Source organism: Meleagris gallopavo, chromosome 11, assembly GCF_000146605.3.
Source record: "Meleagris gallopavo isolate NT-WF06-2002-E0010 breed Aviagen turkey brand Nicholas breeding stock chromosome 11, Turkey_5.1, whole genome shotgun sequence".
NCBI lineage: Eukaryota > Metazoa > Chordata > Aves > Galliformes > Phasianidae > Meleagris > Meleagris gallopavo.
In genome coordinates, this window is record NC_015021.2 from 15,031,066 (window position 1) to 15,050,632 (window position 19,567).

General features: G+C 41.4%; 1 protein-coding gene across 5 annotated transcripts in view; it reads right to left on the reverse strand.

The window, feature by feature from the left end:
• The window catches only part of ABCC5 (ATP binding cassette subfamily C member 5), a 38,277-nt gene extending 19,275 nt beyond the window's left edge, over positions 1-19,002 (reverse strand). For 2 of the 5 annotated variants that reach the window (XM_010716816.3, XM_031555161.1), the window contains exons 1-8: positions 18,801-19,000; positions 7,219-7,376; positions 6,712-6,867; positions 6,249-6,396; positions 1,473-1,706; positions 1,187-1,360; positions 569-716; positions 35-183 (exon numbers count right to left, since the gene is read on the reverse strand). In XM_010716816.3, the coding sequence (XP_010715118.2) occupies positions 35-183; positions 569-716; positions 1,187-1,360; positions 1,473-1,706; positions 6,249-6,396; positions 6,712-6,867; positions 7,219-7,376; positions 18,801-18,929 (1,296 nt within the window). In that variant the 5' untranslated portion in view covers positions 18,930-19,000. Of the gene's footprint in view, positions 1-34; positions 184-568; positions 717-1,186; positions 1,361-1,472; positions 1,707-2,164; positions 5,703-6,248; positions 6,397-6,711; positions 6,868-7,218; positions 7,377-18,800 lie in introns of those variants that run through there. The other 3 variants (XM_010716818.3, XM_010716817.3, XM_031555162.1) reach the window with 3 other exon arrangements.
• Positions 19,003-19,567: the final 565 nt, after the last annotated feature.

The following is a 19,567-nucleotide window of genomic DNA, read 5'->3' on the forward strand; positions in this document are numbered from 1 at the left end:
TACGGAATTCAACATGCAATAACTAACCACTTACCTGAGCTGCAGTAAGATCATAGCCAAGTATCATATGGACAGAAAAGGTCACCACGCTGGCAATGACTACGACTATGGGAGCCACTCCCACAGTGATGCTCTGGAAGTAGCCCGCACGCTCCAAGATTTTACGTTCTTCCTCACGAATTTCTAGAAATATAAATAGGGGAACTGAGTTTGGAGTATTTTTCAGAGAAGTACATACTCAACACACACTACCACAAGATTATTTAAAAATGGAGATGCCAGTAAATTTATTAAATGATTAAAAATCAGAACAAAATTTTAAAATTTAGGATAACAGCAAGATCACAAATATAATTATGCTAGAAAGTGAAACTTCAGAAGCAGGACTGTTTGTCCAACCCACCAGGCATAACAAATAAGAAATGACAGATGGAAGTGTTATTATAATGGAAGTGTTAATACAAGTGTACATCACCAATCTCTGGCTCTATGCTAGGGTGATACACGGAGGTACTAAGCAATGGGACATCAGCACAACAGGATACATTTGTAAGTTGTGTGAACTCACTTTGAACATTCTGAGAAAATGGTTTGACCCAGGCATACATTTTAATGAACTTTATGTAATTAAGAACTTCATTCATCTTCTGCACACGTTCATCTGTTGTTGATACACATTTTCTTCTGAAATAAGCAGTGAGGCGTGATACAAACATCTGAAACAAAAAGTAACATCGCACACAATCAGTAAAACTCAGAAAGAGGTTATTTTATGGCTGAGCAGAAATGGAAGCAGAAACAAGCAAGAGCACACTCTTCCCAGATGCAGCACTTCTCAACACCTTTCACTGAGCTCAGTGATACGCTCTTGGCTGAAGCACGTGAAGTTTAGTCCCCATACGCAAGATGTCCAACCTCTGCCTAAACACTGCAGTTTAATTTAGCTATGAGTATTTACCTGGAAGTCCAATCTATTAGCTTTCCTATTTTCATGGTGTTTTTTTTTTTATCATTTTGAGTTTCCTGTTTCCAATTTTCTGTTTCTCAAAACATCTTTAGGAACACCTTCAGTAACACACAGTGCCAAAAACAGCCTTAACTTAACACATTTTAACACTTTCTAGTCAGAACCACGCATATGTCTGGCCTAAGATCCGCTTCATTTTTTCTCAACTTTTCAACTTACCATTGCTGGGTAGAAAAGGATGAAGACAGCAGAGCCCAAGAAGCCTGTTGGGCCCAGAATAATTACATTGTAAACCATTCCTAAGATGGCCACGATAGGGCCCCCAGCCAACAAACTGCCAACTGCTGCAGCTTCAAACATCCTTTGACCGTCATTGGAACACACATTTATGAGCTGAAAAACACACGTGACAGATGATGCAGATTTAAGGCACGGTTCATTCCCAAAGGAATATATTCCACACCCTTTTCCGCCCAGCTATTTCTCAAACGATACCGCAGCTTACCTCGCCAAGAGACTTCTCCTTGATGTTCTTCAGCTTGAGGATTTTCTTAAATGCCATTGTCAGGACAGCTCCACGCAGTCTCACCCCCGTGCGGTAGTTCAAGGCCCACGTTAGTGCGAGGGACCAAGACCGCACTACTTCCGTCATAAAGATGCCAAAAACTAAAAACAAGCTGTACTGCAGGTTGGACTCACTCTGTTGGGTGTACTCCAAAAGATGTTTCACAACGAACGCCTACAGGAAGAAATGCAAGCTTGCGTGAACACCCCATCATCCCAGAGGACCACCAGGCAACAACTTTATGTTAAGTTAGAAATAAGCAGGCTACTTTGCTTTTGAAAGAGCCGTTTGAAATAGAAAGCGTCTTCTTTCGAGAACTAAAAGATGACAACACAAGGAGCACTGTAACGAAGCCCTGCTGAGAGCCGAGTGCTGAGCCAAATTTATTAAGAGAGTTCAATTGGAACCGCATTCCTTGCAGCACGCTTCTAATCCCATGTCTTCTAACTTAACATAAATCTGTCAGTTAGCTGAAAGCAATGCAATGTCATATAGAAGAGTTTTAAAATAAAGTCACTACTTATACATCTGAGCACATTAATAAAAACATTCCTTTACGTGACATTAAGACCTTTTTACTTTATCTTTGGTTTGCTTCAAACGTGCTTATTTGATAAAAAGGAACAATGTACCTACAGTTGTGGAGGGGAAGAGTGAGAAGGACATTTGCAAAACATTCCTGGAAATAAACATCAGCAGTTTAATCGTAAAGAAAAAACAAGCAGAAAGCACAAGGTACGCAACGCCACAAATCATTGGGGCAGGGAAAATAAAAAGGAAAGAAACAAATTAACCATTCAATCCCTCCCGTACCCTTTCCCCCCAAACATGAACACTTTACCTCAGGAATCACATTGCAAATATGACCTGCAGAAAGAACGTAGCCCACAGAACCACCAATTCCCACCTCGAGCTCTCTGTGGTCCAACGGCACAATATAACATCATACAACTCACAATCATCAGCAATATTAAATACTATTGACTGAGAAACAACAGGTTTTTATTTGAAATAAAGCGTCATCTTAAACGGTAACATCTCACAAACACAGTACAACAGGTAGAGAATTGTATAAATATACAATCTGCACATACAAGATAATTATGAAGGGTTAATATTTAACAGTTTTAGCCTCTAACATAAACTATAATTGAAACTATACACAATTATAAAATACAAGAACAGAACAGTGTGTTTTCATGAAGTCCAAAGGAAGTCAAATTTGCAGATGCCAACAGGGGAGGCTTCCGAGGCTGCACAAATTCTGAAATCTGCTTTAAAATGTACGCTATCGTAAGGCTTCGTAGGTAACAAAATGAGCTTTCCTAGACAGCTTTTCAACAAGATGCTTTAAGATACTGGTGCTTTTGAGATGCTACTACAGAGCAGAATTACCTTTGCCCACAATGGAAAGCAACCAAAAAAAATTTTAGACCAAAGAAAATATGTGAGAAGCCTTTTTCATCACAGTCCTTTGAAGTCCTCTTGACTAAATCACGTTTTGTAAATAAGAGTTCTGCATAGTTTTATAGTTTGAAGAGAGATGGAAAAAAACAAAACCCCACTATTTCAGCAAAGGTATTGAAAGCTATAGCCCAGCACCAAATAACAGGAAAAAAATGGAGATCGAACTCATCTGTTCTGAGGAAAATAATTCTGCGTGTCAGAACCAAGGAAACATGCTGTCAATAATTTTGCTCTTTCGTTTTCACAGGTGTGAATTAAAGCCAGATGTCCATTGGTTTCTAGAATGGCAACTGAGAAAATTTACATATCGATCCCTGAACAAATGTGAGGGGCTCACATTCACAGATCTATTGCACTCCACCTTTCTCCTTACTCGGATTTAGTTTTACATCCACTGTTTGGACGACAACTGCATACAGTTGGTTTGCAGTTACTAAGAAGATTACTGACTTCTTTTTTTCCAGTATTCAATCCAACATATGCAACCGAGTCACTGAGCACTGGGGTGAAAATCCCCCTTTTCCTCACGAGCTGTAACTCAGCATGGTCGCAGACTGCAAGCCTTTTCTCGCACACCACAGCATTGCTGAAGGTCTCCAAGAGAGGATGTATAAAGATAGCAGATGTTTCCTGGGGTCTCATTCCTCCCAAAACTTTTTAGTGCATTTTTTTTTTCAGCACTGTTTTATAGAATCAGCATCTCCCATGATGAAATAGAGACCAGACATTAAACCCCATTTTTTTTTTTTTCCAGAAGAAAGAAAGAGGAAAGAGCAGATTAAAGAATTTTGAAAAGGGAACGGAAAGAAGTCACACAGAATTAACATTTACATATAAGCACATACTACTTGAATTCAAACTAATTTAATGAAAAGAATCCAGCACAAAGTTATTTACAAAACAAGAAAGCTGTAGTACAAACTTAAAACGATCTAATGGAAAAAAGGAATTCCTGTGACTATTACTGTAGTAGACGGTACTAGCTGCTTGGCTGTCTAAGCATTCTCATTGAATAAACATTACCTTACCTTCGCTCTTGGCGTTGGCTCTGCCCAGCAGGACTGCCTCATTCTGACGCAGAAAACAGCCATCCTGAAAATTCTAAAGAACAGCTTCTGTCACTGGTCCCACTGCAGCGCGGGCATCCCCACCGCAGCCAGCGTGCCACGGGGCGGGCTGCAACTGGAGCCAGCTGGGAAATGGGAAACTTACCTCCACCAGCTTACCGCTCCCCCCTCCAATAACTGACCAAACTGTCAAGCTGTACTCCACTAAGATGGCAAGTTTCCCCATCTCCCAGACAGGAAGAATAGCTCTGAACAGTTGCAAATGGGTACAATGTTCAGACCTGGAGTTAAACTATGTTCAGTCATAAACAAAACTTCTCTGCTTCTTCATCTCAATGTGAAGTTCTGGCAGCTGATTAAATGGCAGCGAATATTTCTGGGAGATAAAAAAATCTCACCCGTACTCACACATTCTGATGGTTATGACAAGGCAGTCTGACACATGCAGCTATCTGAGCATTTTACAGATTTAGGTAGCGTCGGATGAACGAAGTAAAATAAGAGCAAGACCCTTGAAGGATCTGGTATCAACTGAAAAAGAAGACAGAGGCCTTTCTGGTTATAACCATCACAATGTTCATTAGCGAAGCCACAGCTGTTGGCTGGCATTTTAAGGTCACAGACACCCCAAGTTTTTGAAGTTTAATATAATTGTTTAACTCCATTTTGCCAGTTTTCACCAATACACGAAGTCAAGTGCTTTTCCTGATCTCCCTTTTCACCTTCAGGTGATTGAAAGGGCATAACAACACAAGAAAGCACCAATGTACCAGAGGAGACAGCACAGGCATATCCATGAGGCATGCCACTAAAAAAACAGGGAGGAGGGATGGTAAAGACTAATTTTTCATGCCAAATGTTAGAAGTAAGAGGATATTGCTCCTTATTCAGAGAAATGAATAAGGTTGTCTGCAAACAGGCAATGTCCACAGATGACTTTAAATTATCCAAATTGAAGATCAATTGCAGTCGTAGCTCCCAGCCTTGTCAAGTTGGTTTGTTTTTTCCTTTCCCTTCCCACTTCCATTCAGCAGTTTGGCTGGGAGTAATTGAGATGACACTACAGAAATTAGGGAACACCCTGCTGCAAGTTTGTTACTAAACATAAAAGCAGCTGCAAAAGCCCTGCAGTGAAACAATGACAGAAGCTCTTCTTGGGGAAAGCTAGTGCTGTGAAAATCTTAATCATGATATATTGTTAATTACCACAGTATGTTTGTACATTTTATAACTAATGTGAGACAAATTATTACCATGAAAACAATACCACAGAAACATTTGTTATTCATTTTACATAAGAGAAGGCAAACTTTAAAAAGGGATAAAAAGCAGAAGAACATTTTGATAAGACATTAAAAGTTGGAAAACATTTTAAAAAAGACATTCCACCTAACAGTGCACCCAGGTGTACTTACCCCAGAAATGAACCTTCAGCTTACCAGCACACTGAAACGTGTACTACTAGCAGTAATACTGCTCCTACTCCTCAAGGGAAATGTGTAGAGAATAAATTTAGTCAAAATTTCAACTGCAAATCTGCACAGCACGTGCAACAAACAGGTGACAAAGATGTTGTGAATGCCAAGTCCCATATGCTGTTATCTTCATTACGACCCATAACAAACTGCAGCAGTTCCTAGAGGCAATAACATACTCTAACATCAACTCTACACGAAACCTGTCTGACCAGACCTGCTTAATTATTTTTAAAGTGTGCTCTAATAAAATTGCTTGGTTCCACTTCTTGAAGACTGTGCTATTAATGCCAATAATCTAAAATTAGTGTTTCATTGCAAGATAAATTTACAGAACTTCAAAACAAAAGGAAAAAGCAACACAACATAAAAGACCTGCACATAAGAATTTTATGCAAAGAGATCACGTATCAGTTAAGGAATAACTTTAAACTACACTGAAAAAAAAGAAAAAACAGGTGCGCATTTTCTCCAAGGTATCTAAAAGTCCCCTCCCTTTTCCAAGAACTTGGCCTCGGTATCCAGCAACTGATCCACCAGCTGTAGGAAACCTATCTTGGATTATCATAACACTCTGGAATTTCACCCCGAAATTTCTAGCTAGTCAAAACATTTAAATGACTCTGTAATGAAACCTTCATATTTTGCACTTGGCCATGAGATGGAGCCCTCCGGGGTTGTTAAAATAAAGGATGGATATTACTTACTGGTCCACTGAAACCCGCGAGCTGCGTGATCATCAGACACACGATGGAAATGATGAGTCTGGTGCGGCAGAAAATCCACACAACCCTCCGGAGAGAAGCATCGTCAGGCCCACTTTCTTTCAGTTCTTCCTGCCACAATCTCTCCAGCCTAATAAAAACAGGTGTCTTATGCTACGAATCTTTTGCCATGAAAGAAGGTTCAAGCTCATAAGTACTTCTCTGTGAAAACTCCAAGTGCTTTCTAGCTCAGAGCAACAATAATTCAATAATAATTTCAAGATAAATAAGTGCATGGTATATGTGAGGTACAAAGAAATCTCTGCATCTTGAGATATCTACATTTAGTACAAACAGTACTAAAGAGAGGGACAAAAAGCAATGCATCAATGCCTTTTTTTTTTGCCAACACAATTTTTTTCAATAAAAAATGAAACAAAAAAAACCACAGAGATGATGTTTCTACCTTCTACAGTTGATATCTGAAGACTCGTGCCTTGACAAAGACCATACATCATCCATGAACAACTCCCCTTTCTTGTATGCTCTGCGGGCCAAAGGAGTGAGCCAGGAGAAGGTCATGCAGGAGAAAAGCCCAGCATTATCAACAGGGTGCTGGTGTCTAGAAGAAAAAAAAAAATCAGAAACAAATGACAAGGCGCTGGGCAACCTGATCTAGTCATGGATATCCCTGTTCATTGCAGAGGAGTTGGACTAGATGACCTTTAAATGTCCCTTCCAACTCTAAGGATTCTATGATTCTACAAAAAGGAAAAAGAATTGTAAAGCCCTGAGAAAAACAAAGCCTCCTATTCAAAGCACTCAGAGTTCCAAATGGCCCATGCAGGTCATACTGGCTGAACACAATCTAACGTCCTCAGTACCGGTCAGCAGACCTATAGCTGCAATCCCACTTTGTACAAGGTCTGAGAAACAAATGCTGCATCAGTTTTCCTGCAGCTTGAGGACTTACTTGGAAGTGGTCCGTATGGGTTTCAGCGCACTCAGGCCATGGTGGTATTTGCCCTTGTGATGCTCTTCGTCCAGCATTCTCAGCTGGGAATGCACGGAGGTATCCAGCGGAAGCCCCTCTGCGCGAGCAGCTGCTTCCAACGCATCCTGGCATTCAATCTGCTCTTACAAGAAAGACAGAAGAGTCAGAGTTCAAAGCTGTGTTTCAAGTCCACAACTCCCGAATCCTGCAACTGTGCGCCTCTTTCTTCTGTAGGTCACTGCAACATCCGCCACTGCTACTGCAGTGTTGGAGAGGACAGATTTCAAAGTCACGGAAGGCACACACATCTTAGATCTGCAATAGACTGCTGCATTTGTACAGTAAGTTAGCATCAGCTCGTGTCTGTGTATTCAAAGGATAAATGGAGAGATTAATCTTGAATGCTGTCACAGGATCAAAAGTTTCAGGGAAAGGAAATACGATGGAAGAAATTGCAGAATCAGTTATTACATCAGTTCTCTGTAAACTCAAGGAACCAATGACTGGCTTCTGCAGCGAGGTTAAGACATACATTCTTAATGAACTTGCACCCTTTTAGTACAGTTTAGATATTTCTATCCTCAGAAAAGTCAGACTATTTTCAGAATCCTATTAAACTCTTCTCAAAAAACACCTTAGGTTGGATCAAAGGAAAAATACTTATTATGCAGAATAGTACGTACTTTATCACGTGCCCCATTTTTTCTCATTCTCTCTGAACTAAAAGGGAACAAAGACAGTAATTCTATCTGCTCCCAGCCATACTTCTCCATGGGTCAGCAACTTGATTAACAAGCATTTATAACACAAGATTTATCTCAGGAGAGCCTTCCCACAGCCTCAGAAAAATGCAGCCTTTAAAATCTAATCTAACAGGAGAAAGTAAGCAGCAGAGATATGGAGAAGTCAAAACTTTGCAGAGTTCAAACAAATATTTTGAAGTTACATGTGGCAAAAGTAGAAGATAAGCTTGCTATCTTCACTTGCAAAGGGCTCACTACAGGATCTGATGCCTTAATGGACCATTTATTGCAGAGCCATGTTATCTGTTTGCTTTCTGGTTCTTTGAAATTTAGATACTTTGTGGACTCTGGTAGAAATCTTCCTGCCTGTCCTGCAAACACAGATACCAGAAAATCGTTACATTCAGGTCAGAAAGGAACTTTAAAGACCAGCTGGTCCACCCCCAGCCCTCTGAAGGTACCACGTTTACCCTTATCAGTTGCCTTGCCAGGGCAAAGTTATCTTATTCCTTTGAAACCGCCTTGCAGCCTCCTAAAAACACAATACCCTCACAGCCTTAAGTGGTCATCATTAGCAAGCATTTGATTCCTAACCTTGTGTTATATAATTTGTGCTAGAAGTGCTACCCTTTAAGTGAGCCCAACTCTGTATTACATTAACACCTAAGCATATAACAAATTAACACAATTAGCTCCCATTCGCATCAAGGACGAGAACAGGAAATTGATAATGACAGCATAAATCTGCCCTTTATTTATTTAACCAAGTGCTTAAATGCTGCCTAAGCGTGGTGTCAGCAGCCTATGGTCCTGGTCTCAAAAAACAATCCAAATCCAGAGCTGCGATTACAAAAACAGAGAACAGAATGAGAAAACAAAAGAACATTACAACATCCTGACACGTGGAATAATCCAAAGTATATAACACTTGAAATTGAAAGGCTTCTCAGTTCTCATCAAATACCAACTCACCTTCTTACCAAATCTACCCTAATCAGCATTAATATGGGATCTGCCACAGACGTCTCCAAGCACTCTGCAGCAGAGGGAAGTTCTGCACCAATACTTTCAGATACTGCAGAGAAATTCACAGCCAGTTTGCCACACCACCCATTTGCAAAAGCCCCGGGCAGATCTGCCCAAGCATCCTATTTTGCTGACTGTATGCTACGTCGCAGCTATTTGTACCACCACCGTTCTTCACAGCACACAAGAAGAGCCTATGAGTCCAGAACAAGACTCCCAAAATCAAAAACATACTTTTTGCCAGGATAAATGTAATGTTTTTCAGCACTTACAAGCAAGAACAGCTTTTAATAGGAAAGTACAGTTGCAAGACACTGCATTTTTTTTTTAGTATTCTTAAGCACTCACTAAAAAATAATTAAGCACTCTGAAGCTGCTCAACAGAACTGTGACAGCAAAAGCAGGAAAAATAAACTAACAAAAGAGCCGGGCACTGCCTCACAAAGGCCTGCAGAATCAGGTATATGAGAGGTCCATAAAGTCACCATGAAGAGAGAACTACGGAAGGGCCACAGATCGCTCCCACGACAGAAGAGCCAGGACACATGGAGAAAGTAAAGCTTTCCACACAAGGCACGTGTATAAATGGACTACAGATGGGAGAATTAAACTCACAGAAGTACATCACGGCTCTCTAAATACACGACAACAGAGGCAACTTTACCCAAATACCTTATTAACAGTTGGTGGTCTGCAAATGAAATCCCTGAAAGCACAGGCAGCTTCTAACAGAAGGAAATGGCTCTGTGCTTGGCATTTGATGAAGCCGTGCCACACCTGGGGGCAGGCCAATACAATTCAATAGACAATGAAGAAAAACAAATGAGGAACCCAGTTCAGCTCATAATCCCTCTGCTGTATGCTGCTGAGAACACTCTGGGGCAGCATCGCTACAAACCTGCCCCTCTCTGACTGCATGCAAACTACAGGGAACAAAACCCTACCAGCAGATGTAATCATCATTTCCTTGTACAAGGTCAGCAAACTGCTCACAGTGATGGCAAGCACATACAGTGATGCAAGGCAGAGCCAGAAATAGCAGCTTTTATAGACATTTCCTCCTAAGCAGGGAACAAGGGCATTTATTTTGGCAGGGTTGATGAAGCAGGTGAAGAAAAAGGAGGCAGCTGTGCTGCAGATATGAAAAAACAGCAAGGTCACAGCCCTTCACACAGGCAATCTCACATTTAGCAGAGACTGTGGCAATTTATTGATTTGTAAACTGTAGCATCAGATGACAACAGCAAAACCAGACAAGTTTAAAGGCCAAAGAAAGCAGATTTTCCATCCATTACTTTTCTTGCAGAGAGAACTGGATTTGTTTGCAGTCAACATGCAAATCAAATCCCACCAGTCAGACAATCACCATCTCATCTTCTGCAAGGCAGACCTTCCAGGGTTCAGATCACTACAGAGAAGGAAGAAAATCTTTTACATAGAGATCTTCTGGCAAACTAGAGGAGACACAAAGTTTTATTAATTAATGCTTGCAGCTGACATTGAATATTAAAGCTACCATGGCTAATGTAACAGTACAGTCAACATTGGTTTATTCAAGCAGTAAAGAACCAAGCTGGCAATACAGCAGAATAGGAACTCCCACCTCTCCTATTTACAAGGCAAAGCTCAGCAGGCCTCCTCAGTCCTACATTCAAATTCCCAGTGAGATGAGGCTAAGCACAGTATAGCTCAGGACAAGGCCAGCACACTGAGAAGCACTGAATCCAGTGATTACCAGCCCTGTTCAGTGATGCTTAGAACATTCTCTGTATTAGGACTTTGGGCTGAACAAAAACTTCATATTTAAGAAATCACATTAAAGGACTGCTGTTTCAAAGCAAGATTAGTCACTAGTTTCCATGGGATTAGGAAGAATAGGGCCAATTGATCCCAGTTAGCTTAAGAACTGCAGCAAGAGTCTAGGAAGCAACAGTCTGAAGCATGTCCTTCCCAGCAGGTCTTCTGACTCTCTCCAAGCAAATCACAGAATAACAGAATGGCTTAGGGTGGAAGGGATCACGTAGTCCCAACCCCCTGCCATGGGCACGGATGCCACCCACTAAATGAGGTTTTAACATCGCAGGGAGGAAAGCTCTACATGGTTTTAATACACCACTTTTACAGGCTGCACAAGCCATTGCTGAAGTACCGTTGCCTTCATCACCAGAACTAAGAGCGTTTGAAAGCGAGGAATTAGCGTCAGTGCGTGGGACTGCAAAACATTTGCTTTTGTCTGGTAAAGCAGCAAGTGCTCTTTTGACTTTGTATTCCCTTACAGCAATTGCCCTCTTCTCCTTTCACTGGATCTGATGCAGTATGTGATCTACAGAATTAAGAGGATTTGCAGCATTAGATTCCCAGCCTACTCTAAGTATACTGCTATATAATACGCCGCCTGATTAGAACATGAGCTTTTCAAGACTAGTTTGGTGCGTCATTCATCCATGACACATCTCTTGGGAGAAGAAACAGCAAGAAATAGGCAATGGTGTGAGAAAAGAGCCGCTGATCCTTCAGACATCCGCATGCACTGATCACAGAGTACAGGCAGCAGCAGAATTCACACAGCACCAACAGGAGGGAGCCATCAGAGCTTCCAGTGCCTAGAAAGCCTAGCTACTGCTTCCAAGATTGCTGCAGTGAACCAAGGCAAGATATGAGGGTCTCTATTCTTCTACCTCCTGACAGGCGGAGGTCTCTGCCAGCTTCTAAGCTTCTGCCATAGGGAAGAACATCTCCTGATAGCACTAGCCATGTATCCAACCTAACAGAGCGGCTGTGCTACCTTTTTCTTAAGAAAACAAGAACTGTTATATTCTGACTTCCTACAAAAGTACAGGGATTCAAGAGCTTAAAATCCAGTCGTACACTCTAGCGCACTGCAATGTGACATTATACAAGAGCTCCACAGTTGTGGGGGTTTTTTTAAATGAGCAGAAGTTGTATTAGTACTTGAGTCAGGATTTCAAAGCCAGTCTTGAGCTTATGAATCCTCCAGTTAGAGCAGCAGTCTCTCAGTATCTAGACTACAGCCAAACAAGATCACTGTAGGTATGTTTGTGATGAGTCTGAATACTGAGTATTCCCCTGCACAGAGTCCTAGCTGAGGACAAATATATCACTTTATTCCAAGAACGTTATTTATTTGACCTTGCCCTTGAACATTAGTACTGAGGCAAGACAGTTTAACCTTGGCCCTGGAAAACCCACTTGTTCTAACAGTCCAAGAAATACATGGTTGGTCATATGACATTCATTTCAGTTTTTTTTTTTTAAGCTAGCAGCTGCTGTGTATGCATCTGATTCGCAGCTGTGCCCCTGTTCAGGTTTCTAGTGTACATGAATCCATGTGTTGTTCTGCATTCAGAAGAGCACTCAATCCTGTAAACAAGTGACACAGGATCCACTTGGATCTGAGCCTGTATACTTCTTATCCAGCACTGGAGCTGCATACGTCAACAGCAGAGCAACAGCAGATCCCTGTTGAAAGAAAAAATATTAATCTGCTTGAACTGTAAGTTGCCTTACAGAACTAGCACCTCATGTGTGCTCTGAGCACAACGCTGGGGAGCCAACTCCTCAATAAGCAATCATACCAGCACAACCTGAAGATTTGGCTCCTGACTCACTCAGATGCTGAGATGTTCTCAGACTAACGACTTCAGTCAGGACACACCTGAGTAGGTCACAACAGAAGACATGCATGTATCAAGTCAGGAATAGTCACTGAGTCTTAAACTCAATGTGCTGTGCAGTGAAACCAGCAGGGAATGACAGCACAAGCCCTGACACCAGGGCACTTACCAGGTCTGATACAGCCATTTACTCAACAATCCTTTCTGTACCAATACATGCTTCCAAATGCAAGGGAACCCAGCTCAAGTGGCAAATGAACCAGTAAGCTCAGAAATACCTCAGGGCTCCTAACAGAAGTTGACTCTGACGTCCTTTAATCTTAGTTCTCAAATCAGACTGAAATACAGACTGCTTGTGAAACAAGCGTGCAGTCCAGACCTCAACTCACCTTAACCCCAGGATATGAGGACTGACAAACTAACAACCACCTCAGGATCTGAAAGTATCAGAACTCCTTGCAGAAGAGTTTTGACTCATTTCAAGTTAGGTTGTCCAGGTCCATTAGATCATCCTGGCAACGCTCATAGATCTGTATTGAGTTTCTGTGGCAGCCCCAGGGCTGTGCCTAGCAGCCCACCACCATTTCAGAGACCTATTAATGGAACGTTTCCACACACCATGCTGCATTTGGTCGGATACCACATAAAGTGTACTGTAGAACTCCAGTGTATAGGAGTTACATATTCTGCATCACACCTTATTGACAGTATGTACCCTAGAATCTTCATTTAAAGCTTCACCCTTGCTGGGTTTACAGCTGACCAGCACTTCTTACAGGCACTGTCCACAAAACTCATCTATTCAGAGCTACCTAAATTCCCTGCTACATCAGTTGCTCAGCTACAGCATTACTGAGAAGTCTGTATCAGATCTGGTGCATCTCCTAGTTAGTCATTAGGAATCACTTCATCAGTGCCTCAGATCTCATTATACATCCGTACCTGTCTCAGGTTTATTTCTTTAAGTGCTTTGTGGCAACATTAACTCAGCTTTATCACTTTCGACATAGATACCTTATTTTCTCAGATCATAACTAATACTGCACTTGTGTGGGGGCTGTTATTAACAGCTAAGAGAGCTTCAAGTATCCAGACAGTATAATGGCAGTTATTATAAGTTTCAGAAATAAGCACATCCAGATTTGCTCTGCTTTTATATGTGCCTTCCAGCACAGCCAAATACCAGTGACATGGACAAGTCCAACATTTCACCAGCTTGATTCAGTAGTCAAATAGCTTCACCTTTTCATGCAGTGAATACAGCGAATACTCAAGCTGCTGCAGCTTTTAACTGCAACCTGTGAGTCAGTCATACAGCAATACCTTCTTGCACAGAGACTATGAGAGCCTTCAGCCCACAAAAGCCTACTCAGGCAGCAATTCTTAGTTTTGTGTTTATCACGTCATGAAAATACAAAGTCCTCCAGAAAATGTAGCCCTAGCTGTTGAATGTCTCTGCAATGAAAAGCTTACAATTAAGCTGCCCAGAAGACCTTCTCCAAGCATGGAGAGCCAAGCCACAAAGACCCAGGTTACATTCACAGCCCTATTTCTGAACATGTTCAGAGCTGTTCAGACACTCCAGACGTTGCAGAGGTTGAAAGTTAAGATGATTTGACTATTGCACAGCCTAACAGTGATAAATCACTTCAAGGCTATTAGTGCTTGAAGGATTTACATCAACTCCAGCAATCTCTGATCACATTCTGTTGGCTGGAAAAGCTATCAAGGACATACCTGAAAAACAAGAGACCAAGATGAGGACAGGAATATTAGTAGGGTTTCTCAAAGTTAAAATTGCAACATGGTTTTTTCCTGCATGTTTCAAGAATCTCTACAGTACAACACTATTCAGTCCTATCAAATGTAGGAATTTGAATTTTAGGCTTGCCACAGATGCTCTAGATGAAGTTATTATGCTTCAGCAGCAAAAGCTAATCCTGAACACAGGATCCTCTTCTGTTGTTCCAAATGTAATGGGTAGGGGAACCAAGTACTCACTCGCCTGCTATTCTATCAAAAACATACACAGAAGCCTCCATTTGAAACTAGCTACTCCAAAACTACTCTCAGAAGAAATTATGTCCCTTCCTTATCTGTCATTTTATCCTATATTTTATGGACACAATGAGGTCTCGTCCTGCTCCTCAGGGCACACTACTTATGTTAGAAGAGCTACAATTATTTCAGATACAACTAAAGAGCACAGAAGTGTTTGGGAACAAGGAGTCCTAAAGGACTAAGAAGAAATCATCATTTGAAAGCATCCCTTGATTTTCACTCACTGGAGTGTAATAGCATCTTACAAGTGATGTCTACTGATTACGGTGCTAGGCAGCAAGTGCACCTAGAATTTATCTTCATTCTAAAGAAGAATGCCCCAAAGATAAAAATAAACCCAATTAGTGTGGTATTATGAATTGGGAACATGTAGTTAACATCCCACTTTATAAGCTACATTAAAGCCTCCAACAAAGACCTAAAAATCAATTGTTAAGAGCATACTGCAGATGCTTATTCATGAATAAGAACTGGGGTTTTTGAATTTTAGTTCCAGAGTGCCTAACTATTCCAGAGGCCCACATTTCTATAGCAACATCCTCATTAAGCACCAGGAAATGGGAGATCTACTTATACAGCAGCATAATTTCAATTATTCCAGGAAGCCTGCTTGAGAAGCTCCTGCCTTTCAAAGAAGTGATTTTTAAAGTTGTGACTCAACAGCAGTTGAGCTTCTGAGAAATGAATTAGAAGTTCTCTTCCATTACAATCATGAACACCCACTAATAGTCTTCTTTCAGCAGGAAACCTGAACACCACATGTGTCAAGACAGAAAGAACTTACATAAGTTGTCTTCAGCTTTATTAAGATAAAGAACAAGATACATGAAGAGGCCTCAGGACCTCGGTTTGGTAGCCAAATCAGCCTTTCACCTACCGAAGTCTTTTAGAGAATCACTACATCTTGTCCATTTGTAGGCAGGCCTGTATAAAAATGCTGCAATACAGGCAACAACGAGAAAGTGATGTCATCCTTCTTGTACCCCATGAGAGGTGGTCACCTCCAGTGGCCATTAACCAGTGCTTCTTGAGCATGTCCCCGCATCTACTTCACAGGGTATCATGCAGTTCTACCTTCTGCTATGAGACACATATGCAACATGTTAGTAAGAGCTCTACCTCACGCACTGTGATACTGCAAAGTAGTCCCAAACCTTCATATCAGATTTTAAGGTAGTGGTGAAATAACTGCCTTAGACTTCTTGCAGCATTAGCTTGTTATTGCTACACAGGTCAAGCTTATGGTTTGTCATCTTCTGGCCAAGCTAGTTAAAAAAAACCTACTCTAGAATTTCTACAAGAAAATTAAGAGTACTAAGAGCTCTTCACATGGTGTGGTGAACTCAGCTGCCCCAATGACAAAGTTCCACCACAGCTTAAGCCCTGCATTTGCACTGCTGTGGTCCTACCTCTCCTTCTCATATCAGCTCTTCAGAGGATTCTGAGAGCAGCGTGTAACCAACATGTGCCCAGTAAGCCACCTTAAGCTGACTCAGCCCCAGGGCTCATGAAGGATCAAGTACTGAAGGACACTCATTTTCCCCTTGAAGCACTGGTTTTCTTAGCAAGAGTTACACCATGTACACATCTAACCCACTAGCTTTATGTTTGCTGCCCCTTTTTTTTTTTTAATGTCTCAAAATAAACAGAAGTTGTTACTTACTTACACAGTACAGTTTATATAGAGAATTCCTCTTCACTCAATGCAGCCCATGCAAGCAAAAGGTTGGACACCAACAAGCTACAGCATGTAGCTGACCCTTTGTTACACACCTGTGCTGACTGCACAGGCAAAGGGCAATCTTACAAAAAATTAAGTCTTTGCTTACCTTTGTGACTATGTAACTATGAAGCATCCTAAAAAGTGATAAGGCTAAGAATGCAGGAACTAGAATTTATTTCAATTTGAAAGGAACAAGCTTGGTATGTGCTAATGTAAACATGTGATTTTGATACTGTGTTACGACAACAGTTCCTCACCCTTAACCTCAGTATTTTGCAAGTAAGCAGGATTTAATCTCACTGACATTCAGCAACAAATTCAGTGCTGTTTGTGTTTATTGATTATAAACATACAAAGCTAGCAGAAGAGAACAAAAGTTAGAGCTCAAAGTTAATTCAACACTTGACAACACTGAACAAGACAACTAGCAAGTAAAATAACAGACTCATTTGTAAGAACTTACCATTAGTAAGATAACCATGTTCATTCTTCTACTCCAGAAAAAAAAGCTCCAGGTAAGAACTGTAATCAGCTATTTTCTTGCATCAGTAATCACAATGGTACAGAATCCTTGTTTTACAATCAGTTACCTGAAGTGTCACCTTGCAGTTATAGGCACCAAGTCTGGTGGAGGTAAAAAAGCTAACAAGACCACAGCAATCGAGTTAAGCTGATCAGAAAGACCTCCAAATCAGAAATTTTAATGCCACACTGTGCATGTATGTAGGACTTGCTCTTTCTCAACCCTCAAAAAATAAAAATGCTGATTTTATTTCACTCATCTAAAAAATTAATTCAAACACATTTGCCAGCTCTCAGGATTCCGTCTGCAGAAGTTAAACCAGGAAACAATTAGCTGGTGCAGACCAACAGGGAGAAACACCACACCACAATTACTGCTTAACCCTCCTCCCACTGCCTGAGAAACAAAGCTGCCACCAATGGCATCACCGTGGTCATCATTAATTTGACAGAGCAGATTTGCTACTGGATGATGTACACTGGATGGCAAGCCAATGACATTAACATAATGAACACTGTTAAGAAGCTGCACTGTGACTCCAGAGGGCTCCCAATTCTGCATCACTGCCAGCTTTAATGCAATCACTCCACCTTCCTCTGTACATCAGCAGTAAGAGTCTGCTGAGTCATAGAGCCTGTAGGGACACCAGGAGCTGCAGGGCCTGCGACTACGAACAGCCGCGCTCCGCTTTGCTGCAGAGCAAATCACTCCCATCTCAACAGCAGCAGTGCAGCACGATTAGCCTGCATTCAAAGCACACCTGCCCAAAACCTCTAAGCCTCGACAAAACAAGGTAAATCTAATCTGAAGCAGATTGCATCTCAGTGTCCTGTACAATGCAGCAAGATTTCAGCCTTTAAAAAAACAACCTTCACAGTTCTTCCATATAAATATATGAAGTCTTCCCATTTCCAACCCTTGCAGACTAGGACAGTCACAGGCAGCCTGTATGAAAATGCCTAGGAACACATCTGCAACATCCTGTCACTGTGAAAATCTAGACATAGGCAATATTAACCTCAGCTTCAGTCAAATATACATTAGCATCACAGTGGTTTTTGGAAGGTTAGGAACAGTGTATGCAAGAAAATATTTCTGTATTTAGACCAGTTAATATCATTAATTTTCAAGTGGCATCAATTAATTAGTTCCAGACCACATCTTCCACCAATGTGGGGGTTTTCATTTCAGTGGACATCTATCTGCCCTTCAGCACTCAGGCAGCAGTACATACACTCTCATCAAGCTCCACGTTACATGTTTAAAACACCAACATGCAAGCTTTAAGCCAGTGGTTATTTCAAGACTCAGGTCTCGATTTAAATTAGTAGTAATTATGACTGCACTACATTAAGTGTACAGATGCATAAGGAACAGTTTTCCATCTGGATGGAAGTAAGCTACACTGAGTAAGAAAGAATGTGTTATTAAAGCTTGACATCTGCTTCAGAAAAGTAATCCTTGAGGAAAACATGCCATGATTAAGATTTTTTTCTTCCACTGCCAGCACTAAATGGTGCATGATTTAAACTGAGCTCTTCGCTGTTCTTACTTGGTTGTGATGACTCTCTTAAGTACAAACGCTTGGATTCACATCAAGATCTCAGTGCTAGAAAAAAATGTATTCTGTTTATAGTCAGTGACATTTAAGTTAGAAATGCTTACTAAGTACTCGCATTTCTTACAAAGATAACTACAGTACTCCTTGAAATGACCTCTTCCACACAAAAGATTAGATTCATCGACCTTCGAGGTAGTAAACCTATGCAGAGCTGGCACAGCAGAAAGGTTGCTGCATGTCATTTAATAAGCAAAGACAGCAAAACAAATAAGGAAGAAAATAAACCCACCTGGTGTTTAGCATGCTGAAATCTCGACCCCTCCTGCTCATCATGCTGCACTGAGTCAGCCCTCTCCCTCACACTCCTGTACCCAGGACTGGGTATGATGTACTCTTTTCCGATGTCGATGTCTTTCATCTTCTGTAAACGCCAGGGTTTACAGCTGGGTTTGCACCTTGGCAGTCTGGAAAGAATCAAATTGCACTTTGTTAGATGTTACACCCAGCACCTTAAAAGCAGTTGAGCCGAAGTAATTAATAAATGTAAAGAAAGTAAAGTAGGGGAGTTTTGTTACAATAAGGCTGCAATAACTGACTGCAGAGTCCCATAATACCAGCTTCTTCTGAACTAGTTCAAACACACCCGGAGGTGCCTATAAATGGTACAGAGGCTCCCAGCGCACTGGAACACAACCACAGCCCCCCCTTACAACTACAGTTATGCAGTTTGACAGGTTAAATAACGGCAGCATGGAGTTAAAACCTTGAGGAACTACACTCAGCTCAAACCTGCCTTGAAGTCCTTCATTAACGCCGATAATGGCTCAAACCCCACAGCACGAAGTCCTGAATAACGCATCCCCTATACATACATACTGCACAGTAACACGAGTCATCCTACACAGCCTGGAGAAAACACTCCTTCTCTATAAAACCACTTGCTGCTCCAGAGGCCTGAGCCAGCATTATGCACAGGGCCACCCCTGAGCGCTGCCTCAGCTACGGGCCCCAGTGCGACGGCGAAGAGGATCGAAGCCCCACACTAACGAACCGCCC